At 38.4% G+C, this 27,566-nt stretch overlaps 1 protein-coding gene across 1 annotated transcript; it reads right to left on the bottom strand.

Annotated features, from left to right (window-relative positions):
• Nucleotides 1-5,697: 5,697 nt before the first annotated feature.
• On the bottom strand, nucleotides 5,698-8,166 carry LOC101726323 (protein kinase C iota type-like). Its single transcript, XM_021239092.2, has 2 exons — nucleotides 6,747-8,166; nucleotides 5,698-6,593 (listed from the first exon to the last, which is right to left on the bottom strand). Exons 1-2 carry the CDS (start codon nucleotides 7,471-7,473, stop codon nucleotides 5,806-5,808), a joined length of 1,515 nt encoding a protein of 504 aa, XP_021094751.2. The 5' UTR covers nucleotides 7,474-8,166; the 3' UTR covers nucleotides 5,698-5,805.
• Between the last annotated feature and the right edge of the window lie 19,400 nt (nucleotides 8,167-27,566).

Genomic DNA, 27,566 nt, shown 5'->3' with positions numbered 1-27,566 from the left:
AATCAAGATGCTCACAGCTTACCGGAATTAATTAAAGTAGGCACACATCTCATTGGGGTGGGCAGTGTTCCCATAAAAGTAGTGGAATCCACACAGTACTGGCTGCAGAACACCCCTCTGAAGAGGCTTAAAGCAGACTGAATTCAGGGACAGGTGTGTGAGTGTGTACATGAGTGTACGCATGTCTGAGTGTGTATGTTCCTGAGTATATCTGTTGGAGAAACGTGTGTTGTCATGACTATAACATATAGTATGTGCTTTTCTTCCCCAGTATTTCCACTCCTACATACAGTATGCTGCAGGCTTAGATGTCATCCTGATTATTCTAATTGCAGTATAATTGTTCAGGATAAATCACAGGCCCTTGAGTCTCCAAACACTCCAAGGTTCCACTACAGAAACCCCCATAGTTGTACAAACTGAGTTAATTGGAGCTAAGGAAACAGTTTGAATAGAGACCCTGTTTGGAGTCTCAGTGGTGTTCAGTCAAGAACTGTACACACTTGGAGTACTTAGAACTTAAAATGCAAGTCATACATAAAACGTGAATATATAGTTGTGCATAGTGAGGATCATTATTTCTAGACAGTTGAAATAAGATGTAGTGAAAAGAATTTACATCATTTTCATGTTTAGGCCCCAGATATAAATCTGAACTGTTTAGCAAAAATAGAGCTTGACAAAGAAATGTTTTTCAAAATTACTCAAAGTCAAACATAAAAATCCCAATACAGTGTTATATTCTCTTTTATCCATATTCTAATTCCCAACAGAGTAGCAGAAGTACTCACCTACTCTACAGTGAAATGCTTACCCATAGCCTTATATTACCCTCAAGTTTACATATCTGCATCCATTAATCATTGCTGAGAATACAATGAGCCCTTGGTTCACAATCTTAACTTGTTCTATAGTTTTGGGAAAGATGGCCACGGTGACATCTGTCACCTCATATACAGTTTGCAAACAAAAACAAAATTTCGCCAAATGCTTTCATTTGTGAACCAAAGTGCTTGCACACAGAAGCACTTGTGGACTGAGGTACCAGTATTCATTTGTGCATCAGCAGTATTTTACCCAACACCTGACACAAAGAAGGTCCCCCAAAAGATAATTAATTAATTAATCAATGACTCCTTTAAAAATATTTGGTTAATATGACAATCATAGGAAGGTAATTTGCTTTGGGATCAAACAAACCTAGGTTTGAAATTGACCTGCCATTTACCAGCTTTGTGACTTTGGGAGAAACACATTCTCAGAGCCTCCCTCGCTCATCCACCTGTGAAATTCGGGTGAGAATGCCCTGAAGGAAACATGAAGAGAGGCTGAATGAAGCAGCACATCCCTATTGGTGAGATTTGATGAGTAATTAATGACCCGAAGCTTGGCATTTTAAAACAATAAACATTATTTCTAATGAATCTGAGGTCACTTCCTCAAACGTGGTGTTGCTCACAGGTCTGACACGTGGCAGGCTGTTAGGTCTGATGTCTCATCTCTCCCACACATGGCTTCTCTAGCAGAGGATTTCCAGTTCATTCTAGTGGTGACTTTGAGCTCCAAGTGAAGCACAAGAGAAGACCGAGTGTGCCAGCACTTGAACCTCTGTTTGCCTCATATTGACTGCCATGTCATTTGTCTACGTCACTCACATGACCATACCCAGAATCAGTGCTGGAGGGGACTTTAGTGGAGGAAACCACTAAGGTGTGAAACAAAGTAACTTCCAGGCAGTTACTGGGGCCACTTTGTAAACAATCTACACCTAACAACATACCTTTAAGACACTTTAAAACAGCATGGCACATTAACATTTAATTTAGGTTAGCAATGATAGTCATGACAAAACTGTGTGATGGGGAAAGACATTTCTATGTGGAAAATTATTGCCATCTATCATTAAGAATAATCCTTATGACACTTTCTTGTGACCTTTCTTAGCTTCCAACCATTCTGGAATCGATCCCTCTCCTTTCCCATGTAAACATCACTTCCAGAGGCTGATGGTGAGTCTTAAACTCTGAGTCACTCAGCTCCCAAATCAGAATCTGGGCAAGGACTTGGAGACAGATGGTTTATTTGGAAGGTGAAGTTTATTTGGAAGGAAACGGGAGCAAGGCAGAACAAAACAGAGAAAGAACAAAAAGCCCAGAATGATGATGGGTTTTACTGTGGGGAAAGCAGATGAATTACTTTAGGACCTCTGAGACATAAACAATGCTTCCCACTGTTGCCTCACCAATGGACAGCAGCTGGAGCCCTGGTCCTCTCCTTCCTGCCTCCTGTTGGATAAGGGTTGCTCTTAGGCATTATATCCTCCCATGCTCCATATTTGCTGATTGTGCCTTACCTGGGAACCCCAGGACTCTCAGGTCAGCTCTCCACTTTGATTTACAAAGCCTGAGTGGCACTTCAGGTGGGGCACTCTTAGCAGGAAGTAAGTTGGAAATGGCCAGCACAGGTGCACCTAAAGCCACATGTGGAACAAAGAAATAGGAGGAGAACAGAAGCAGCTCCTACGAATGGTTAAAAATAATGGCTGGAGGATTTGCAGAAAGAGCCTCACGTCGTGGTCCCCCTGCATAGCCAAGCTATGCACTTCAATCAGGGCCGCAAACCCATGCAGGACAAAGACACAGAGGCTGTTCTGTCTAGGAAGAAGCCTGGGCTTCCCAGCGATTAAATTCAACCTTTTATTAGGTCGGGGATTTAGCTCAGTGGTTCCACCGCCTGCCTCCTAAGTGCGAGGACCCGAGTTCCATGCCTGGTACCAAAAAAAACTGAAAAAAAATTTCAACATTTTATTTCACAGTGTAGCCCAAACAATATGGTTCCATACAAGTTTTCCTTCAAATTTCTGAGCCACTTTATATTTTTAATTGTACAAATCCTAGTACTTTTGTTTTGTTTTTTTGTTCTTTTCTCTTTGAACAGGTATCACTAAGAAATTGTTTCATCAAACACTGGCCAGCGAGTCACCCACAGAAGTGTTAAAAAACAAAAGTTTGAGTTAAACTTCTTCTAGTAATTTCGTAGTGAAGGGTTTAGTGTGGTCTTCTCACTTGTTTTTTAGTGACAGCAGCAACACAAAATAATTTACCTTTTGGCACATCCCTCATCAAAAGAGCCAATTAAGAATGCTCTTTATTTACATTTCCTTATGTGTTTGGATAAGATGATTTTAAATATAGGTATTATTGACATAGAAATGACACCCTGTCCATCCATATTGTACACACAAGGAAGCTTGCGATTTAAACAATGAATTCAGATTGTTCATTTTGCTTTTAATGGAAGGAAAGAAAAAGAAAGGCAAATTGGTCAAGTTGTCAAAATCAAGCCGATATCTTGACATCTGAATACAAAGCCAAAGGCAAAGGTTCTAGGGCATCTCAGGCACTACACCCTCTTCTCAGCTTGTATGGATAAGACCATGTTTTATTTCATAATTAATCACAGCTTAATTCTGTAACGCATAAGTGCCTATGACTTGCTGGAAACTAGTGGGAATCAAGCTAGGGAGGGAAGGCTACAAGATCAAGCCTTTTATGATTGTTCTTGGGAATTAGCTAATAAATAATGTATGCAACATCCCACTGACTCAAGGAGCACTGAGTTTGATCTCAGAAAGTCACTTACGGAACTTTTGTAAACAAGTCTGGAATGATACCGATATATTGCTTACTTTCTCGAGACTTTTTAGAAATAGATATGTGCACATAAGAGGTGTCATTCAGGCATATATGTTTGTGTTATTTTTTTCAATTTGACAAAACTACTTCTATTTCAAAGTAGCTTTAACCAAAGAAAAATGAAAAATATGCTTTCTGCTTGCTCTTGAGATTTGATCTGGAATAAAACAACAGCATTGCCTTGTCTTATATAAAAATGATTTTTTTGTTTTTTTGTTTTGTATTAAATGTTTTATTTAAAGCTTTTTAACATGAAAAAAGAAAGTACAGAAATACAGATTACATTATGATGGCCGAGACGGTGCTCTACATGACACAAATCAAAACAAAACAAATTTGTAAAGTAAATACACCAGCACTGAACAAGGTACTTGAAAATTAATCCAAGCTACATATGCATAAAATGATCTGACCACAGGGCTATGAAAAATAAACTATTTCCTAGAACACCGGAATACCAACCGTTCTGACCTTAAACTGCCTTATTGCCCTAGTGAGGATTTTGACAGAACTTCTACGTGGCATGAAAAGAACTGATGTGAACTTAAAGACTGCAAAAGTAGAACACAGCTAAAAACATATCTGTAATGCAATTCTGCACAAATATACAGTCAATCTTATTACTTGAAAATTTTAAAAACGAAAGGCCACCCTGAATAATGGTTAAAACCTCATCAAAGATAAATGCTCATCATTTGCATATCATTGGCAGAAAACTGATACAATTTTGTTGGGGAGAGCAAATGAGATCTCTCACAAAGTCATTCATTTAAAATTTGTTCAGAAATGTTCATATGGTTATAAATGTCTGCTTATAACATCTGAAAATATTACACTATGGACACATTTTCTACCGTTTAGCTGGAGGACAAAAGAATAACTTGAAGAAAGTGTTTCTCAAAATGAGGTCCAAAGGCCCAAAAGAATTCTAATGCGGCCTCAATAATAAAAATGTTAAACAAACACCCTGTGTGACTATTCTACATTCTGAAGTGCCCTATGGGAAAGAGCACCACTTAAAAGCAAGATAATAAACATATTTCTGTCATGTTAGAATTCTCTGTAAGTTTATGTTGTGATTACTGCTTTGTGTTTTAACACAAGATCCAGGGATTAAGAGAAACATATATCCCTTGGAAATGAACACATGAATGTCTATAAACATTTTCCTTTCATGTTTTCAATACTTTCAAACTCATTTATTTGAAGAAAAGATAATATATGACTACAAGCTTTGGAAAAGTTGTATTTCTCATGAAATGGGGCATCCAAAAAAAATAAAAAGATAATTTATTAAATGCCTACCAATTTTAAGTAATTCTAAATTTAAAATTAAATAGCTTACCTAAAGTTAAATTTTACTGTTTGTAGCTTTGAAATTTATTTAGATAATAGTTACCTTTCAAGTTCTTTGCATAAAAAATTTCCAAAATAGAGGATGCTATATCCTGAACTCTTCAAATGATAAATTGCTAAGTACTAATTTTAATAAAAACATTTGAAGAACTCTGCCCCTGAAATGAATTCTACTGAGTATTTCATGTGTTATCCTAGTAAAAACAAAAAAACAAAAAAACAAAAAAAAAACACTTAAATAACACTTAACTTACTTAAGAAGATAAAACTATAATGTATGTGTTTTTTATGGAGTTATTCAAAATCGTTGTTATTTTTTCTATTTCCCTGAAGAGTACAAAAACTGAGCCCCACAAGTACAGGCAATGTGGTTTGGAGAGTAACTACCATAGGTAAGACATTCTACTTCAAAGACAAATTGTTTTCTTGTATCATAAATAAAAAGAAAAAAATGTTAGGCACTATGTGTCACTCAACAAATGGAATGTGTATGTAAGTGTGGTTAAAAAGCAATTGTCTCATTGTTATTTACATCAATTCATAAAAAGCAACTCTATCAACAAAAAATTCTATGTTCTCTACCACAGACTATAAGAATCAAATATTACATCTAAATATAACCACAAAAAAAGAAATTAAAATTAGCTTCCAGACAACTATGAAATGTTTAATTCTATCTAGGCTGGTGACAAGTTTTTCCAAGCACTAAATGGCAACATAGGCAGAGTGCATAGTTGAAAAATGAGGATCAGACTCATTCTTCTTCATACATGGATAGATGATTGATGTACTCAAAACCTTCAAATTCATATCCATCTATTTTCTTCACAATGTCATTATCATCTGGGGTGAGCCGGACAGGCTCATTAGTAAATTCAGGATCAAAGTTGTCCAAACCGAATTCCTCAGAAACATTTGGTTTAAAAGGAGGTACCACTTGCTTTTGCTCCATCATGTCCCAGTCCACATTTTGAAAGAATGCATGTTCCTGAACATCAACAAAGCCCTTTTGAGTATGACAGCCCAATCGTCTCTTTGGGTCCCTGTCCAGAAATCTTTCCAGTACACTGGCAGCATGTACAGACAGACAAGGAGGTATATAAATGTTGCTTTCCAAAATTACTTTCAAGAGATAATCCATTGAGTTTTCATAAGGGTTAACAAGGCTCTCATCAAAATGGAATGGAGACTTTCCGATCATCATCTCATACATGACTACTCCGAGATTCCACCAATCCACACCAAAACCATAATCTTCTCCTCTTACAACTTCTGGAGCCAGGTAATTAGGAATGCCACAGAAAGTTCTGGTCGTACCTCCTGGCTGTAAGCCTGCCTTACACAGGCAGTAATCGGTGAGTTTAATATGCCCCTCTGAATCCAGTAGTAAATTGTCAAATTTCAAATTTCTGTACATTATCCCTCGCTGATGTAGATAGCTGAACGCTAAACAGATTTCTGCAGAGTAAAACCTGGCATGTTCTTCAGGAAGTATTCTTTGTTGCTGCATATGAAACAGTAGATCTCCGCCATTGACATAGTCTAGAATAAAGAACAGTCGGCTTTCTGTCTGGAAGCAAGAATGCAGTCCAACAAGAAAGGGATAATTGGCTGCCTGCTCTAAAACGTGCTTCTCTGCCCATACCCGATCAGGGCTGACATGCTCTTTTTTCACTACTTTCATTGCATACTTACAATCTGATTTTTTCAGTTGGACTAATAGTACTTTCGCAAAACTTCCTCTGCCAATCACGCGGAGCAAGTCAAAGTCCTCAAGACCGAGACCAGACGAAGCTTTGCCACCTTCCCCTGTGTTCCCTGCCCCATTCTCTTTATCAACTTGTTTTAAAGCCTCATAAGTTGAAAGGTTACGTGGGATCGCTGTCTTTGCAGGGTCTGAAGCCACGGATGATGGATCAACTGGCATCATGGCCTCTGATGGTGAAGAACGCTGCCCACATTCAACCGTGAGAAGTTTGTGGCACTTCTTGTGAACCAAGAGTTTACAGTCGGTGCACTTATACACCCGGCAGCCAAGTCCCCCTGCAAGGTCTGTGCACACAGCACAGCGAGCTCCTCTGCTGAAGCATTTGGCCTGAAAAGCGTGGCCATTTGCATAATATAGCTTTCTCCAGCAGCCTGCAGATCTGTGATGGATGGATTTCTCCCCTCCTGGACAAGGCACTTTAGGATGTTCTGATATACAAGGTGATGCATGAATTAAGAGCTCAGAATCCTTCTTGAGCTCAGAAAGCCTAATGGCCTCTTTTAACTCCAACTGAGGTGACGCAGTACGCGGGTCTCCTTCCTCCTCTACCCAGCGTGTGGTGCAAAGCTGTTCATTGCCCAAATGCCACACATCTCGATCTTTATCACACAGGCCCTTAGAGAAAATCAAATTCTCAAGAGACCTTGTCGTCATGTCTCTTCCCAAAATCAAGGCCGATCGGGTAGAGGCGTGGGTGGTGGAGGTGCCCGGGAAGAAGAGACCATGGTCGGGTTGGCTGCCCGGGGAAACAGGCAGGCAGGGCTCAGAGAACGAGCGCGGCCCGACTGTCTGCAGGGAACACACTGGCCGGGATTCTGCATGGCTCTCTGTGTTTTCAGTAGTGGCAGCCAGGCCTGGGTGGATGTCCGCCAGGCTTCTCAGGGTCTCTTGGGGGCCGGTGGCTGTGACTTCGGTCTCCCCCCCTGCACTTTGACTCTCTAGGTCTTTTGTGCCCAGCTCTGGGAAGACCTGCCCAGAGCTGTGGGGTGTTTCTGGGCCTGGAGATAGTTGCCCCCCGCTCTTCCCAGTTTCTGTGCCATTGGTTTTGGGGCTTAGGGAGCCTTCACTGGGGTACCTTGATTGTGGTAGGTCACTGGTGGGCACTCCCGGGGAGACCTCCCTGGGGTGTCTGTGACAGTCCTGTGGCTGCTGCACTGTGGCCTGCGGCCTCTGGGTGGAGTCAGCTGTCTTCTTAATCTTTCACAGATACTTTCTCTGCCTGGGGTGCTGAGGCTGTGACCTCTCAAAGTGGAGAAGCAGCTCAGCATGTTCACTCTTGACCATCTCTGGCCAAGTGAGCTTGCAGACAGCAGTTACTAGATTGTGATGAGATTGAAGTGAGACAGCAGCTACTACATTGTGATGCCCATTAGCAAGGGTTCCCAGTTCTCTTTGGAGATGTTGCCAAGGAAGTGAGGTCATCCCTTGGGGTTCCTCGACCAATGCCTCCATGTGATAGAAAACCTTATGGCCTATTGTTTTCTTCATACTAAAATCAGTGCCCACTTATTTTATTCTCTTTACCTAATTATCTATGAATGTTTTTATCTATTTATCATCTATCTCTTAGCTGTTCACATTTGAAATCCTGGGGCTTGGACCTTGTATCTGCACAGTGAACTGTGGGTATATCCTCACACATTTTTTTTTTCAGATAAAAGACAAGTCTCTCTAAGTCACCAAACTGGTCAGGTTGGACTCCACCTTGGATCTTCTTACCTCAGCCGCCTAGAGTCCTGGGATTACAGTCACACACCATCCTGCCAGCCTGCCTGATTCAGTGTGCTATTTAGAAAGAGCAAAACTAGGAAAGCTTTTGGTGATATTAGGCATTGGTGATATCATTACTTTTAGAGCAACATGTGTGCATTGACGCTTTGCAAGTGGTGGGCACAGTACTGAGGGTCTTTTCCATATAAAGGAGGTATTTTTGTGAAAATGCAGTCGTAGGGATTTACACTTAGAGAGCCATGAAATTTTAGAATGCTTGTCTTTCTTAGCATCATTTCCACTTAATTAGGTTGTACTGTGGCTTTCTAGAAATTTCCAAAATAACTTTCCTTAAGAGATACAAATGTCTGTTTCAAAGTGTAACATGGGGTGTGGATTCATAGGCTGTAACTTTGAGGTGCAAACAAATGAGTAATTATTCATTCTTAGCTGATGATCAAAATTCCAAAGTAACATACTGTGTTTCCCAGAAAATAAGACCTAACTGGAAATATCTAACTGGAACCAACCCTAGCTGATTGTTACCGTGGTGATGACCAGTGTTATGCAGAAAAATTGTACCTCACTATTGTCTTGCTCCATGGCTACTCTGTAATGCCAGGTAAAGGAAGAGAATAGGCTGATTGGGGTTGTCATTTTTTTCTGGTTAGGTCTTATTTTTGGGAAAACACAGTAGAGCGAGGCAGGAGAGCATGTGGTAACTGCGAGGCAGAGTCCTCGTAAAGGCTAGAAACTATTAACCAAGGGATGATGATGAACACATACATATAGCAATTGAATCTTTCCTTGTGGCCACTTGTAATTGCTTTCTTCCCTGTTGTCCCAATCGGTCCATGTACCTTGTGCCCCAAGTGGGTAGGTTGCATTTTCTAGATGCAAGGAAGCTGTAACCATTCAGCATGTAGTTTTCTGGATAAAAATGATTTTTAACAAAGTGAAATATATTTAGATTTGAAAATAGATTATTATGATTTCAACAGTTACATTATCCACATAGAATCTCTTGTGATACTGATGGAAAGGAAAAGTGCTAAAGAAAAGAGATTTGAGAAACTGAATATGAGATTCTGAAATGATGCATGATTGTATAGACAAGAACTTGATGTGCCAGGGTGTGAACAGGGAATAGTTAGTTCTGATTAATATGTCAACAAGATGTCATTCAGGTATTCCCTGGGCTGCAACTGACAGGCCATTTACAAGGATTACATTGTAATTGTTCAATGAGGAATCTGTGTGAAGCAAGGCATTTTAACCCAATTTCATGTGAGCAGTGTTTTCTACTTTACTAAAAGAACATAGCATGGAGAGGGCTTTGTGAATCAGATAGAATAAGAAAATTAAATAAATGCATTTTAAACAACAGCTATATATTAGTATCAAAAATACCGTATTAGTCCCTATTTCAAAAAATAGAAGGTGACTATTAAATGACAAAGATTAAAATTAGTAAATACCTGTAGTGTCATTGAGGGTCTCAGGGAGAAGCAAATAAAAGCAGTTTTGAAAGGTTTTGGTTAATGGGAGCAAACATAAACATATTGACATGAAACAGTGCCGCACTTTGGCAGCAGCAGCAGCTGGGGGCAGTTCCCAACCTCAGCTGTAGAACCAAAGAAAGGGTCTATGCCTAATAATTAGGGACAGGGTGCACATCTGAGCCAGGAGAGCCAGCAGACAGGAGGTATGAAAGGAGAAATGCAGCCGACCCCAGTGTTCCCAGCAGAGAAGGAACCCGGGCAGTAAAGACCCTACCTCACAGTTCTTCCCAGTCCCTCGATGGTTTTAAATAGAAAACCAGAAGCCAAGGTGGTCTGCTTATTTAAAACACACTAGTCATGGTTCTAGCACAGAAAGCAGCAATAAGAAAGGGCAAGGGTAAACAGAAGATTCTTAAAACTCTATAATCTGCCTGATAGCCCTACCAAATCATGCTCTTCCCTAACATAGGATCAGTAGCATTAATAAAATAATAAAAATATACTAACATTGCAAAATTGAGATGTTCTATCATAATGAAGACAATGAAAACCACACCCTTCCGATGTTACCAGATGTTATACATTTTCTGTTCATGTACCATTTAACCCATTTGCTATCACCAGACACAAGAATCCTGGGCTTTGGTGTATGTAACAAAACTGTCCAGATGTAGGATAACCATGGAGTCTTACTACTTGTTGGAAACATCATGAAGTCATTCCATCTTTCACAAATCACAAAGATGTAAAAGTTAAGCATAGACAAATTTCAATAGTCTAATCCACTGATGTAGCATAAAGTGTTTATAAGTAGATACAGAATTTCGGTTCTGTTTTTATGTGCATCTGTTATTCACAAATACTGACTACAATTTACATGCAAATTCAAAGCTCAAAGAATAACACATACATAGTTGTCCATAGTTTCTGACAACAACGTAATACATCTAGAAAAATGTAAAAAAAGGAAGAAATCAGATCTTTCATCTTACTATAACTTAAAAGAAAACATTTTCCACTGGCTAGGTCTTAAGCCACAGAGAAAATCAGAAGTATAATTGCTTAACCATTGGAACATACTGATAATGAAAACTCTATAAAAAATGGCTATAATGTCAAATAATTTCTTCAAAGGAAAACCAGAATATTTTTACCAAAACAAAAGGAATAAAAAATTAAACACCAAAATATAAGAAAAAGAACTCAAAGAAAAGGCTAAGAAAAGCTACACAATATAAGAAATTAACATAAAAGCATAAGTTATTGGAATTGAAGAAAAAAATAAAATTGATAAGTACATGTAATAATTGTAAAGAAAACGCAGAGTCAATGCCTATGAAAGTATGCATTAATATATTGGAAAATAGAAAAAATAGAATTGATAAATATATAAAAGAATTGGATCTTAGAATAAAAATATATACATCACTTTATTAATAAAAGAAAGAATACATTAATGTACAGATTTATGAATGTGAAAATGGTGCTGATTGCAATAACTTTAAAAGAATATTTTCTCAAATCTATGATATTTCAATCTATGCAATTTTCAAATCTATGCAATTTCTATGCTAAGAAATTTAAGGATAGAATAGACCATTTTCTGGAAATATCCAAGTACTGTACCTTAAATGAACTTAACAAAAGGTAGAATACTTAAATAGACTTAAAACCAAGAAACTGAGAAAGTTGTCAAAGATCTACCTCTCAATAAAGTTCCAGACAATTTCATGCATGAATTCATTCAAACCTTCAAGAAACAGATAATTCAGGAGCTTTTTAAATTTTCCTAAGGCATAAAGTTAGAAATAGTGCTTCCTAATTCTTTTCACAAAAGCACAGTAGCACAAATAGCTAAGCTTGACAAGAATAACTTTGAAAACAGACCTAAAATGAAACCTACGAATATTGATTTAAAAAAATCACAAACTGTCAGCAAAGAGAACCCACATTACATTTAAAAATTAATACACTGAGCCAAGTGGGTTTAGTTTAGATATCCAAAAACAATCCAATGTTAGAAAAATATTAGAATTCAGAATATAATAAACAGAAAAGAAAGTAATAAAATGATATGATTGTATCAATAAAGGTCAAAAGCTTACCTGATAGAATTCAGCATCTAATTCTATATTTGTTAGCATATAAATATTGTATATCATATATGTTCTTTATTATAAAATAGATATAGCTGCTAAAATTTTATTATGGTACATAACAATAAAATTCTCAGTTACTGAATAAAGAAGTCCTAATGATTTGCTTGGCAGAAAACCTTCCTCTGAGCAGAAAATAGAAATCCTAACAAAAAAAGTGTAATTTCAAAATGCTGCAAACACAAACGATCACATGTAATCGTGTCCAATTTATAGACTCTTCACAAGTCTTGGTTTGTAAAAGTAACATGAGAGCAATAAAATACAATGTGTCAGGTCAGTTTCATGATCATAAATACAGAGCACTCCGTACATAGTAGGTTCTCAATAAATGTTCTTTTCAGTACCTTTGTTGTTCATGGTGGTATAAAATATGCATAATTAATACTTGCATTTAAGCTTAGAAAAGAAGCATTTTAAAAAATTCTACCTTCTCCCACATGACTATTTAAGGTAAAATCTAACAGGTTCAAAATATTGTTCCCTTATAAGGAAATTTATGCTTATTTGGAAAAATTAAGAAAAATGAAAATACAGAATATAAATTACCTTCTGATAACTCTTCCTCACAGACAGCATTACACATTGGCAAATATACTGTCAAGCTGTGGCTCACACTTGGAACTGGGTCTTTTAAATAGCTACATTTCAAAAATAGAATTTTATGCTCTTCAATGGAAAAATATTTAATTTGAAAACTTCATTTCACACATAATTTTCTAATTACCCAGCCATTTTACCAGCACTCAGACTGCCTGTGACTTTGATCTACTCCGAAGACGTATGTACAGACTTCAACTTGGCAGTATTTATAAACTCAAGTCACTGGTTCAGTGTGGAAATGGCTCCAGAGAGTGCAGCTGTACCGATCACATTCCTTCCCATCCTGCTCACAATTAAATCAGTTGTAATTTACTCTTCTTGGTTATGCCTCAGTCCTAACCATTTTCAGATAAGGACCACAAATGTTGATAGATACAAACCAATTGTTTTGGATTCCCTGAGCTAAAGCTTCATTAGTTATGTAACCAAAAGTGAAGTAAAAGATGTACCATTTTCTGGTACTTTGATGGATATCAGCAATTCAGCTCTACATTTGAGATTTCTCAATGGCAAATGACAAAATTTAATCATTGTGTCACCTTGAACCTTTAGTTATCTAGTTGAACTGACCATGCTGATGAAATTAAGCATGTGACTGCCACTTTCTTCACTTTACATGGGGCTACTAAAAACATCAACACCCTCAAAGCTTTTGCCAGTTCAAGCTTTTAATGTTGCTTATGCTTAAAGTTGGCTGCAATTAAACACAAGGTTATTGTCTAAAAAGCCCATTATTGTCTTTGTTTAGTTGCCTAATTTCCTTCCGTTAATATGTTCTTATAGCTGTTGCAAGCATCTTTCTGCAGGCTAATTTAGGAAACACATTTTACAAAGACCAGGTAATTTTAAATGCATCATTCTAATGTTGGTCTTTCATTATTTCTCTAATAAACAACATAATTGGTAGGGGTTGAGGCCACCTACAGATCAATCTTTAGGCAAACTTTGTAGATATAAAACTTCTCCCTAAGCCCAATTTCATTATCTTGGGAAAAAATGCTGTAAATGATAAAAGTTGTGAATTTTCTGCCCTTGCCACCTGTCCAATATTTCTATCCCCATTTTAAAAAATTATTTACCAGACCATGCCCTGGAGAATCAGACATAATTGCAGAAACCTTAACAAACAAAGGGAGGAAACTGTCACATCCTATTTTTACCAATTTTGTTTTGAAAGCTTTCTATGTGTAGCTTCTCTTATTAAGTGGCTTAATACATATGCGCTCAGCAAAAGGAGGATAAGACAAGTGTATGCTGTCCGCTGTATCTAGGGGTGTCATTTGGAAAATCAACCTCAATTAAATTTAATTACATTCCCTTTCAAGTAGAGAAGCATGAAAAGAGTCCATAAACTTTATTTTAATTGTAAGTCAATTACATTGTCAAAGTGCAGAAAAAACATTAAATGAGTATGACAGGCATCCTGCATGCATGGCGTGGACTTGAGCAAAATGAATTATGAGGAGTGGACTGCATTTTCCAAAGCATTGTCTCCCTTGTTTGAACTCCCACCAGCGATTCCAAACAGAGCACAGTCTGATGCTGAAAGGTGCTGTTGTTAATGGGAATGAAGTTGGGAAAGTTCATGCCTCCATTCATCCAAGGGCAGTCAGTCAGAGTTGCCCTTAAACGTAGACATCCAGTTACTGTGTAATTGTGACCCAAAATAAGAGGATTTCCATAAGCTTATGAAAAATACCTTCCATAATAACCCCATGGGAGTGTGCTTCTCTGATTGTACAGGTTCAAATACACAGGGCAAGAGTCAGGGACAGTGCCCCAGGGGTATCCCACTTGTTCGCAGAACAGTGAATGAGTAATAAGTAGCACAAACAGATTTCCATCATCACAAATATTTTAAAATTGTTCCTTTGATTAAAACATATTGGTTGAGGGGGTCAGGGATTCAGCTCAGTGGCACTGCTCCTGCCTTGCAAGTGCAAGGTCCTGAGTTCGATCCCCGGTTCCAAAAAAAAAAATATTACTGGACTATATTATCTATCCTCTCCCTAAGAGACTTTAGTGAATCTGGTGTACTTTATGACATTAAATGAAGCAGGCTTCTGGAAATGGTCTTCCTGTTCATTACAAAGGCATTATTAAGAATATTTTAGTGTGTTTCACAATTTCTTTTTCTTTCTTTTTCTAGAATCCATATAGGAAATTTTTATCTACTCTTAGCATCAAGAAGAGCCATGACTCCACTGTGAAATATCTTCAGTTTTATTTTCTAGATCCTGGGATGTGCATAACTTATCACAGTCCCTTAATTTTTTTAAACTCTAAGAGAAATACCAGTACCTTGGCAAACTAAATAAACAGATGTACTTTTTATAAAATAACTGTTTTTCTATAGATTTTTCCTTAATCTAGATTTATAATTCAGATTAGTTTGGTGATTTTATATTTTCCTACAAAGTACAAAAGAAATATTTTAGGGAACCAAAATATCTGGTTAGCAAAATCAGAAGTTTACAAGAGCCAAGGGAATAATGAAATGCGTAAATATCTTGTGTGGGATAAGAAGGTTATGCGGGTCTCTTTCTAAAGGGACAGTCATTCTTCAGTCCCAGCCAAATGGCGTCACACAGAGAAGTGACAGCCATATGTCTAGATCTTTTTAGAGAAGCCAGAACTCCACGTTAACTCCATATTGCCTGCACAGCCACAGACGTAACATTGACATATATAATCTTCTCTAAGCTAAAGCTGTTCTTTATTTTATGTTTATTGAAAGCACAACAAATTTACAATGTGTCTTTAGAGCAGAAATGGAACTGTAGAAAGCTATGCCTTAGCTCATGGGCGTAATGGGCATTTGCAGTTGCCAGCTGGGGAAGGGACAAGAGCCCAGGAGGAGAGTGGCAGCAGGAAGGGAAGCCCTGGCTCAGCATGGTGGGCATGACATTCTCTCACACCTGCTGGATTTGCTGCCATCATAGATACTGTCCCCAGCTTAGAAATGAATTCCACGTGGAAGCTGCTTCTCCCAGGCGTATTCAGTGGGTCAAACCTCCTCGCTGCATGCAAAAGGCAAAACTGCCAGGACTGCAGGAGAATATGTGTCTGAGCTTCCCTCACCCACTGTGGGAGGATTTTCTAAACACAAGGCTTGAGTCCCATAAGTGGCATGCCCGACGGGAAAGGGGAAATACCCAGTATTTACCATGAGAGCAATAGCCAATGAACAGTTTATTAAAATGACCCCCCAAAACAATTTTAAATGAAGCAATATTTTTTCTCCTAAAATATCCAATTTACTGTGCTTTTAATAAAGAGAAAATAAGATGAGTTTTATCTTCGCTGTTATTATTATCCATTAGTGTCAAGGTTCTGACTTTGTAAGTTACATGAGGTTACAAAATAATAATACTGCTGTTACTTAGGTGTTTAAACAAAATTTAATGATCTCTCTGTGGGAGATAAAATTTTTTTTAAAAATCTAAATGATTAAGCAAAAGGCTCCAGGTGGTATAAAAAGTAGTTCAACCTTATGAAGGCAGAATAAGCTGGGAAGATTAAAAGGGCTGTAAATAGATGCCCAGCTTCTGGTTTAGCCTGCCTGGGACAGGCCCAGCCTGAGGCTTTGTTAAATGTTTTCCTGGGGCTTTCAGAGGTGACCACCATGGCTCTGATCCCAGGAAAGGGTTGGAACACAGATAAAGTAAAAGACAAATAGGACGATTCCTTTGAGAAGGTCCCAAGTAATTGATTTTTAGAAGTGTCTATTCTATTGCCATGAAATTAGAGCCATTTATTTACGTAAAAGATGAGGCGAAAAAAAACAGTTTACATCAATTCCAAAGAATCAGCAGTGCTGCTGAGTGCTGATGTGAAAATAATAACAATGGTGAACTCTATAGGGAGCAGTGCAGGGGCGGACAGTCAAGGGCTGCGTGGGTTACAGGATTTCAAGCACGAGGCCAGCTATTTCTAAAGTAAAGCATTTTCTACCAATGGGTCCATGTTACCCAAGATGCGGGATCTCTGACTGATTCAGAATCAGCAGAGATTCTGTCTCTCCTGAAATGCAACAAGGAACACGCAAACGTTTTTTGAGCAGAACCAAATCAGAAAGCAGTAGTTCCGACTGTAAAGCCATTAGACGTCCGGGGAAGCCCAAGACACTTTTAGGATGTCCATGAAGTCCAATTTACATTTAAATGATATCAAAGTGTCATTTGATTTTCTACTGTGTTTATATCTGCACTGATGGTGCAAAAACAATCGATTAATGCAACTAGTCAAGGCGGTGGGGCCAAACTAAATTAATAGCCTCTGTGTTCTGCACCACCAAGCATTTGAAATTAATTAAATATGTGGATGTGATACTGTCAGATACATACCAGGCCCTCATCACCCAGTCCTGAGATAGAGCTGCTAAAATCCTTGCAATCTTCTGAATTGTCAGAGAGTCTTTGTGTGACAGAGATGCCTGGTGGCTAGCGGCCCTAGGTAGCTTCATGATGAGGGCCGAGTACAGGAGTGGCCCAGGCTTGGCCACAGGGCGGGGACCCCCAACCTCCCGTGAGGGAAGAGGGGTTAGGGGTTAAGTTAGTCACCAGTGCCAGCTTTCTTGTACCCATATTTCAAAGCAAGCTTTATCTCCCTAATACAAATTGAAAACCAATGACATTGACTTCAATGGAATTCACTTAAGCGAAATAAGAATGCACAATGGAAATAAACCTATATTTTACATCTATCAATGTAACGCCTAGCAACACTGACATTCTATTAGAGCCACGTCTGTTACTCTTCCAAAGCATCTTCCGTAGCCCAGTTTCGATTTCCCTAAGCCGTTCAAAAACTAATAGAAACCCTTAATATGAAAACAATCTCTACACTAACAAATTGGTATTACAGTCGTTGGTGAGTGTATTTGATACAGGAAACAAATTAAGTGCAAATCACTAGCTGCAAGTCATCTCTCCCTGCTCAACCCTTTTTCTCACTACAGTTTATTCTCTGCTACCTCCAGGCTGTTCCCTACAAACTATACCAACTAAGACAAATGCCCTGCGGATACTTCTCTGCCTTAAACTCATCCTTAAGTTCATTTTGACCTCAGGACCCTTACACATGCTGTTTACCCTTGTGGGAAGGTATTACCAGAGAGCTTCTCTAGCTGAACGCCTTTATTGTTTAATTGCTGTCTTCACAGACCACAGTCTGAACTCAGGAATCACCCTTTTCAAAATGCTGTGACTCTGGGACATCACTGTTTTCTTCAGAGTCCTAATCAGTATCTGAAATTATCTGATTTGTTTATTTATTTTCTCTGCCTTCAGTATTAGCGTTCAGTTCTCACTTACGTGGGATCAATTGATAAAATGACAATTTTTTCCCTTTTCATCCATAGCCCTTGCAATGTGTTTTTGTCACTTCTTCAGAAAGAGGTGGAGTCTAATCTTTCTTTTTTGGAATTTTTTGGGGGTTTTTTTGGTACCAGGGATTGAACTCCAGACCTTATGCTTGCAAGGCAGGCAGCAGAACCACTGAGCTAAATCCCCAGCCCATGGAGTCTAATTTTTCACCCTTCAGTCCAGGCTGGCATCCACTTTGATTTAGGTAGCAGAATACAGGAGAAGTGCTAATGAGCCCACTCGGAGAATAGGGTAAAGACTTTCTGCTCTCTCTTAGGACTCTGGCTCTACCAGGATCAAAACTTGTGGCTTCCCTGAGCACAAAAGACCACACAGGAGAATCTGACTCTCCCAGGGGAGGCCATCTCAGATGGGTCATTGGACAGCAGGATCAGCTGAGCTGCCTACCTGCCCACAGGCCAAACGCAGGTGTGAGCGTGTGACCATGTGGCCAGAGGAAAGCAGCAGGCAACCCAGGTGCCCTGAGAGTGGAAGTAAATGCTCGCTGTGATAGACTGCATTTATTGTTAATGATAATTCATGGAATCTGTGTATCAACAGATAACAGATTCACCAATCTACCCTAAGACCCTAGAGTGTGCTTGGCATGTAGAGAAATACTTCCTTCCTTTTTTAAAACAAAATGTTGGTATATGTGTGAAAGAATGAAAATGATGAACTAAAAATTAACTCCTTTATACACTACCCCAATTACGTTTTTCCAACTTGGTCTAAAACTAACTTAAACAATGTAATAAGTTCGCTCATGCAATTACTTCAGTTCTTCTGGGCATCCACACCAATTACTAGAAAAGACAAAAACCAGCATTAGAATAGACATCACTACTAAATAAAAGGTATTCAAATATTTATATCTATTCTCTCTCTCTCTGCAGAGTCTATAAATATAGCAGCCTAGACAAGCTTTATTGGTGTTAGCTGAAGCTGATTGCAGCTAGGAGACAACCACTCCCCTGTGCGCCATTGCTTACTCTGACAGAATGGAGATTTTCTGGTTTCCTTTTTGCCTAATCACTCATTGTAATGCCAAAGGGAAGAAAATAAATCTTGGAGACTTTGGCCAAATCAGTTTAGTTTTTCCATTATCACAGCAGGAACCGGCAAGCGTGGGGCTTTCATTTTTAAAGATAATTTTTCTTAAAGTGCATGCAATAACTGGCTAAGTCTAAATAATGTTCAGAACATTTGAAATGTTTTGAAAAGGGTTCAGGGCTGCACTGATTTCTACCTTTAGATCCCAAAGTTCATTGTCATTGGCCTTCGTTTTCTCTTGGTAGTTGCAAAGGAATTTAAAACTGCAAACTGTGGATGCAAGTGTTGACCAATTCAGAGAAATGCCTGGATTTGAAGTTTAATAAGTGGAGTTACTATTAAAGATTCCTTGTGCTACCAAATAAAAAATTTAACAAAATTATTATCGCTTTCATTTTGGCTATTATTTTAATTAATTTTGATTCATAGGCCATTATTAATTCAATAAAAATATTAGACTTTTAAATGCAAGTGAATATTTCTTCCAAAGGGAGGGTTTGTGTATGTGTGCAAACAATCTTTGCATATCTATCCCTGAGCCATATGACCTTTTCCTGTCTTCCCTCTTGCCTCTTTCCTAGAAACCCTCCCTCTGTGGAGTCATCCCTCCTCTCTTTCCTGCCTGCCTTGTTCCTTCTGTCTCTGTTTCTCTTTCTGTCCTTCATTCTTTCCTCCCTCCCACCTTCTGTCCCCTTCTGTCCTCTTTCACCTTCTTTTGTGCTCTCATCTTTCTCCCCTTTTTTCTTCCTCTCTCCCTCTCCCTCCTCTGTTATTCCACTTATCCCCCTGGTCATTAGTAGCCAATTAACAACAGAAGGTAGGCATGGATATTGCTTCTTTACCACATTCATAGATCCAGTATAGTTCCAGTGTTTTTCTTAAAGTGAATGTAAGAGATGACAACTGGAAATTTTAGTGTAGGCATAATCACTATATTTTTTAACTTTCCAAGTGAAAACTGAATTATTCCTGTCACTTAGAAGTCAAGAAAAATTTCATCTTTGAACTGTCCTCCAATTAATCTACTTTTACACTTTAGGAATTTAACCGTTTCAGAGTGATTTAAAAAGGAATATAATCTATATTTTTTCTGATACTATAATTCTCAGACATATTACAAGCTACATTTGTTGGTTCCATGAAATTCCAGTTGGACACTAAATATTGTTATTGGATCAGTTTGTGATATATACATTTTACTCAAATCCATTCAGATTGCATAAAACAGTTTTCACTAAAAGGCATAGTAGTTCAATCTACCTTCAATTTCAACAGTTGATTATCTAATTTAATTGGTATTACATTCTCCTATATAACTAGCCTCAGAATTTACAATTGTTGGCAAGCCAAAATTAATCTACATTTGTAATAAGAGAATGAGGAACAGACAAATTCAGATACTTGTTAAAGTAGGTTTTAGATCAAAATGATTGAGTTCAAAGCAATTATAACCTGATCAGCCAGATTTAAAAATCACTTGAATTATAACCCAATACTGACTTGAAGGTTGTGAAATATTTACACTTCTACATGATTATCAAGAGTTATTTTCAGACTTTTATATGTTAATTCAGTAATACATTTTATGATAATTATAGAAATATTCAAAAATTATATAATTTATGACCAGGAAACTGCATTATATTAGAAAAATGCCTAGTGATGACACCATCCGTGGGGCTGTTGTTACCACCATAAAACACTGAAATAGACACAAATGCCCAATAAGAGAACAATCAAATAAATTATAGTGATATGAAATAGATGCAATTTTTATAGATATTCAAATTAAAGAGTATGATGACTAGAAAGATAGAACATTCCAATAATAAAATGCTTTGTTATTTGGGCTACTATCATTAAATAATAAGAGAATCCTAAAATTATAACTTTTTCCCTGTGCATACTCACTGGGAATGACCAGACCCTGTGTTGAGACATATTAGCTATTATTATTATCGACACTGTGAAGACTAATAGTCATAGGACATGATGAGAGTGTATGAAGCAAGTCCTGAGATGCTAGCTGCACATTTAGGATAAAAGCAGTTGATTTATTAGACTGAAGGGAAGTTATCAGGTATTATTTTGGTTTCAGTTTTCCATTTTCTTTTTCAGTTTTTATAATTCCCACCCATCCCCATAGAGTTTATGCTATCTAAAAAGAGTCGGGGAAATCCAGAATATCTTGTAAACACAAGGCATCTTTATTCAGCCATAGTACAATTTTGCTTACTTTTTACCAGTTTTCAGATTTAGAATATTATCCTTTTATTCTCCAACAGAAAGAGTCATGAAAGAGCCCACGTCACTCATGTAGCCTGAGGGAGATTCTTTCTTTCTTCATTTGAAGCTCGCCACAGCCTCTAATCATTGTGTGAAACAGTAGCCTTCATACTATCCTTTGTGTCGATTTCTACTATTTTATTTCAACATTTCTGCCTATCCTTGCCAGAAAAGAAAGCATTCTTTTCACATTTCTCTCCTCTCTCCTGGCTGCCGTGTCATGGTTCTGAGGCATGTTTTACCTCCTAGAGATTCTTTATAGATAAAAGGTCCTCAGGACAAGTGACAACATCTTTGACTTTCTTAGAGTTATTCTTTTCTCTTGCAAGCTTCTTAAATATTTATTTTCCTCCAGGTCATTTGGCTATTGGATTTCTTTATTCCTAGTATGCCATGACTCTTACATTAAGGACCCAATGTTTTGTTTTCAAAATATATCTTACTGAATTGTGTAGCTTTCAGATTAAAAAGAGAAAAGCAGATTAATGTTAAACATCAACTTGGAGTATTGGGTGAGCTTTTTTTTTTTAAATCCATAGATTATTCAGCTAAGATTAAAATACCCCATGAATCAACATTAAGAATTGTATTCATGGGAATATTTAATATCAGAAATAATTTTATGTCAGAAAAATCCAGTTAAAATATATTAGACAAGTGCCAGGGATTTAGCTCAGTGGTTCTGCCACCTGCCTTGCAAGTGTAAGGACCTGAGTTTGACCCCCGGTACCAAAAAAATAAAATAAAATAAAATATTTTAGACAAGAAAGGGAAGATCTCAGGTCATTTAATAGAAAAGGCCAAGATAGATCTCACTCAGGTGAGACTTGGTCTACCAAATCAAATCAAATTTCAATTTCTTTTTCTCGTCATGGCCCTTTCTCTACTTACTGTACCCTCAAGCAGAGGCCCATTTGGAAATCAGAGGACATGGCCCCAGAGTTCCTCCTCTCATCCTCCTCCACACACCCAAGACACTTAGCATGACTCGCCGCTTAGATTCTGCTGCTTGGTTTCTGCATCCAATTCTGAACCATGTGGGCAGAAGGTGGTCACCACGCCACACAAGTTAGGTGGCCGGGCACGATAGAAAGGCTCCGTCAGAGAGGACATTTCAAGCACTGTTGGAAGGAATTGGACCTTGTTGCCAAATAGGAAATAACAGATGTCCACTTCTAGAACATTATTTAATCGTGGGAACAATTATTTTTAATGACAATAGCCTTTTATGTTATAGAAAAGTACTCCAGACTTCACACCAGGTGTTCAACGAAGATGGTAGTTTTATATAGTTGTTTAAAACAAGATTGTAGTTTTGAGGTTACACAGAGCCCATGAGCCAGTGACCCCTTCTTCTGGGAAGTGTTCCCTCACACTGTGTTCAGCTTGGCCTCACAGAAGAGAACCCTGCATGGCCAGCATAAGCTCATGATCTCATTGCCCTGGTTGTGGAGGAAGATATGATTTAAACTGAGTCATCACCCTCCAGCCCAGGCATTTGGAAATGGTAGAGAGAATGCAGGAAAAAAAAAAAAAAAAAGACAAAGAGAAAACAAGTTCCCTAAGAAAAGATTTATGTCTCTAATATTAAATGAACACATAGTCAACAGAAATACAGTCCCTGAAATAAAAGAACAATTCACAGACTTAAACGTGAAAAGAACAATGCTTGTTATTAGTCAAGTTTCAACCAGAGAACTAGAATAGCAAGAGATAGAGAAAGAGAGATGGATTGCAAGGAGCTGGCTCAGGTGATTGGGGGCCTAGCTGGGCAGGCCTGGAGCCCAGCGGGCAGGAGTCAGGAGGGCTGGGACTCTTCATGGGTGGGTTGAAGCTGCTACTACAGCACATGCAGAATTTGTCCTTCTTCATGGAGCCTCAGCCCTGCTCTTACACTTGAGTCAATCAAGCCCAGCCATGCCTTTTAGGATCACCTCACTAACTTCAAATCAACTGATCCTATGAATTTTGTCACATCTACAAAGTACCTGCACAGAAACACTTAGATGATTGTTTAATTGCATAACTGGGGCCTGTACTTTCACTAAGTTGACCATCAAACTAAGCACAACAATGTTTAATCACACTAATTGCCTAAAAAGGGAACATGGCATTTATGAATATATTGCTTTTTCCTCTTAAATAAATTATCTTAAATACTAAAAGTCAATGTTAATAAGAAAGAAAAATAAGAAACACAGTGGGAACATAATTTGTAAACTCTTTTGTCTGGCGATGTGGTAGACCTTCTCACAGGCCCCAAAGTTTTAGAAAGAAATTTCATATATAAGAAATTAGAAAATTAGTTAAATAAATTATCGTTCAACCATAAAGTAGAATACTAGAAATCATTAAACATTGAATTAAAGACACTATTTCATGGCATAGAAAAATGTTCTCAATATATTAAGTAAAAGAGCAAGTTAATAAATAACACATCCTCAATTTTATACAATAATGGAAAAAGTGGTAGAAGTATATGTATCAAAGTTGAGTAGTAATTATTTTAGGTACTAGGATAATGAGTAAATTTTTATTTGTGATTTTTACTCATTTCTAATCCCTATAATAAACATGTACTAAACTAAAATTGGTATATGTTATAATACTGAGGATTTATGTAATGTGATGATGGAGGGAATTTTGAATAAATATTCCAGTGAAGATTCACATACATCTAATCATTGAGCCATGAACCCAATCAACAAGTAAATACTAACCTGCTATTCTATAATATTTACTCTCATGAGCAATGGAAATAAAACAATGACCAAAACAAACTCAGACCTGCTCTCTTCAAGACTGTTGGCAAGAGAGAAAATAATTAAAGACTCAAATACGTACACATGGAATTACAACCTATTTGTAGTACATTGAGGAAAAAAGACATCACTATCAATGTAGTAATATGTATATTAAAGTTTTTATTAGTATGTAAACAAAATATACAGTTCCTTTTTGTGAATACAGTGTGTGCATGTGTGTGCAATTCTTTTTTGGGCATTTGGTGTTGAATGCTGGGACAGGTGTCAACATCTCAAATCGATACTCTAAAATTTGGGGAATGAGGTTCTGGGAGAAAATATCTAGAAATGCCTAAAAGTGCTGAAGCTCTTCCAAAGAAATAATGAACGAAATCAAACCATTGCAAATGAAGCCTGAGGAGCTGTCTGGAGCACTCGGCGGCACACCCACAGATGTTCAGAGTTCTCCACTGTGCTCATATCCCTCACGCATTTTCCCCAGAATCTGAAAGATATACCTGACAAGCCCTGGATAAACACTGGCTAAGACTCCACAGTTTCTGGGCATGGCGAGGTGACATGACTTATTCTCTGTTATTGTCGGGTCTCCTATTAGGCAGCCTCTGCCAGGAGTCTGGATAGATCAACATGTCAGGCTGGAGGCTCAGTGATAATTCAGGCTGGGGCTCAGCTGAAGCCACTGCTGAGGCAATCAGGAAAATACTGTCGCACATAGATTTCCTTGAAACTACAGAAAAAGCGAGAAGAGAAATAGGGTCTTGAGCTCCGTGGCACAGTGCAGCAGGGTGGGCAACTACAGATGTGCCTACCCAAGAAGGCCAATTCTATTGTTTCCTTCTACACGAGATCAACGAGTCTCCTTTGTGTGTGTTAGAAAAAAGATCGCAAAGAAAGGATCCTACGTTATTAAGAAAAATACATCATGTGTTAGGGTACTTCACCATGTCCTGGGCATGGAGAATGCATCTGCATTTCCTTGGAGGGAGATTGTTAGTGCATTATTACTCCTTAGACAGACGCGTGGGGCGATATCACATCCTCAGAATGGAAACACGCTAGAGTTAGAGATCATTTACGACTTTTGATTAGGGAAAACTCATCTGTCCACTCACATTCATAACTAAGAAAGGTGCTGATTATTTGGTGGAATTCTCCATTCTCTGCCTGCTATAGGCAAACTTCTGGGAAATCCCCCAAGGTCCCCTTGGATTTACGTGATCAGCAGCACTGCTCAGCCTGCCCCTCTGCTTGAGTGAGCTTGCTTTCATCTAAGCAGGTGGCCCTTTTCAAAAAGGCTCCGGGGTCAGACGAAGATGAAGCAGAAGAGTACCTTCTCCTGTTGATGCTGAGTAAGAAAACCGCTGTGCTATAGGGTGAGCCCTGCCCGAGGGAACATCAGCCCTGCAACCCAATGCATTGAACGCTGACAACAACCAGACCCCAATCCTTGGATGAGATCACAGTACTGGCTGACATAAAGACAGCAGCCTTGGGAGACTCTGGATGGAGGAACCAGATAAATCACAATCACGGTACACCCTGCCCCTGGGGAGACAGACTAGACAACGCATCGCTGCTGTTTATATGAGAAGTTGTGTACCAGAAGAGAACTAATTTACCATTCCTGCTTCTCTTTCTTTGGCTTAATTCAACTAAATGCATTATTTCCTCCTTCATAGTCACAGTTATAATCAGTGTGTTCAAAGGCTACAGATTAGATGCTAGCATAAATGCAAAATTATCACCAGTGATCTATCTTTAAAAATTAAAGATTAAGGCTGTGGATGTGGCCCACTGGTAGAGCACTTGCCCCATATATGTGTGGATGTGGGTTCTATCCCCAGCACTGCAAAAAAGGAAATAAAGACTAATATTCAAGCTGAGATAATTTCCCTGGGGTAGATCGCACAACTAAAGACTAGGAATATTACAGAACTTCGCCTCTAGAACTCAGTTATCTTAGTAAGAAATAGCATTAAAAATGTTGGGCACAGTGGTGCATGCCTATAACGCCAGCACTCTGGGAGGCTGAGACAGGAGGCTCCCAAGTTTGAGTCTAGTCTGGATAACTTAGCAACTTAGCAAGAACTTGACTCAAAACAACAAAAATTTTAAAAGGCTGGGGATGTAGTTCAGTGCAAAGGCTCTGGTTTCAATCCTAATCTTACAAAAAAAAAAAAAAGAAGTCACATTTATTGATTGCTTCTGCTTGGCCAACAATGAATATCATACTTTATTCTTCTCTATATTTTAAGTTAACCTCTCAACCATCGTCAAAATTGGGAGATATTGTGTGGTGCATCATTTGTACTGGATGAGGAAACAGTTTAGAAAAAACTTGAGAATTGTGCCAAAGCATGCTGCTCTAAGTTGCAGAGACTAGCTTCCAACACCTTCTCGTACACGCCCCACCTCCTACCGACCTGCTGTGTCTGCTCCATGTATGAAACACAGACTCTGTCGCTGACCCTCCTACAACCAACCAGCCACTGAGGAGGCAAAGTGTGCAGCACCCTAGTAAGTGCCTCATGCTTGACTCAGCAGCAGATACTGACAATTCTTTAAGTTCTACCCCTCCATTTCTAAGATCCCAATCTTAGTTTCCTGAAATGATTGTTTAAACACTTTGCAGTGCGTGCGTGTGTGTGTGTGTGTGTGCGTGTGAGTGCGTGTGCCGGAGAAGCACATGGCCCCCTGGCTCTCCTTTGCCTGGGTTCTAACCGTTCGGCTGCTGGGCCAAGCAACAATTTTTTTTTTATTTCCCAGCTTCCTACCAGGGCAGAGTCAGACACTGTATCACTTTCCAACGTCAATAAAGCAGGTCTAATTTTCCTACGTTGATGAGGGCCTGATAGATCTGACGACCTTTCGTTGGAATGTCATTTACAAGTATGATTAAATTATTCTCCATGGCTGAGCCGATACCTACAGCTGACATATCTTCCTCCAGAGGCTGCAGAAAAATCTACTGCTCTACCTTCTCTTGCGCTGTGGAGATCTTTTTTGCAGGCAGATTTCAGATTTTCAGCATCAGGTTTGAAAAGGTGACCCTGCAGATGGTACCTTTTTTGTGTGTTCAAACCTGTCTTAGCTGATACCACTTTTCTTCAAACCGATTAACAATATCTATATGACTATACCTAAAAAGGCTATTTATTTATGTAATCTGTTAGGGGAAATGAGAAAAATATAGAGACAGCCCATCAAATTTTTGGACTATGTCTTCCTGGGAAAGTAAAAAAGTGACCTTTTTCGAGCTTTCTCAGTTAGTTCTGTTAAGTGTTGTACATATGGTATTTTGTTTAA

This window comes from Heterocephalus glaber, unplaced genomic scaffold, assembly GCF_053883595.1.
Source record: "Heterocephalus glaber isolate CG9 unplaced genomic scaffold, H.glaber_assembly_v1.0 deba00001673, whole genome shotgun sequence".
Classification (NCBI taxonomy): domain Eukaryota; kingdom Metazoa; phylum Chordata; class Mammalia; order Rodentia; family Bathyergidae; genus Heterocephalus; species Heterocephalus glaber.
The sequence above is the reverse complement of the archived record's forward strand: the minus strand, read 5'-3'. Positions and strand labels throughout refer to the sequence as shown.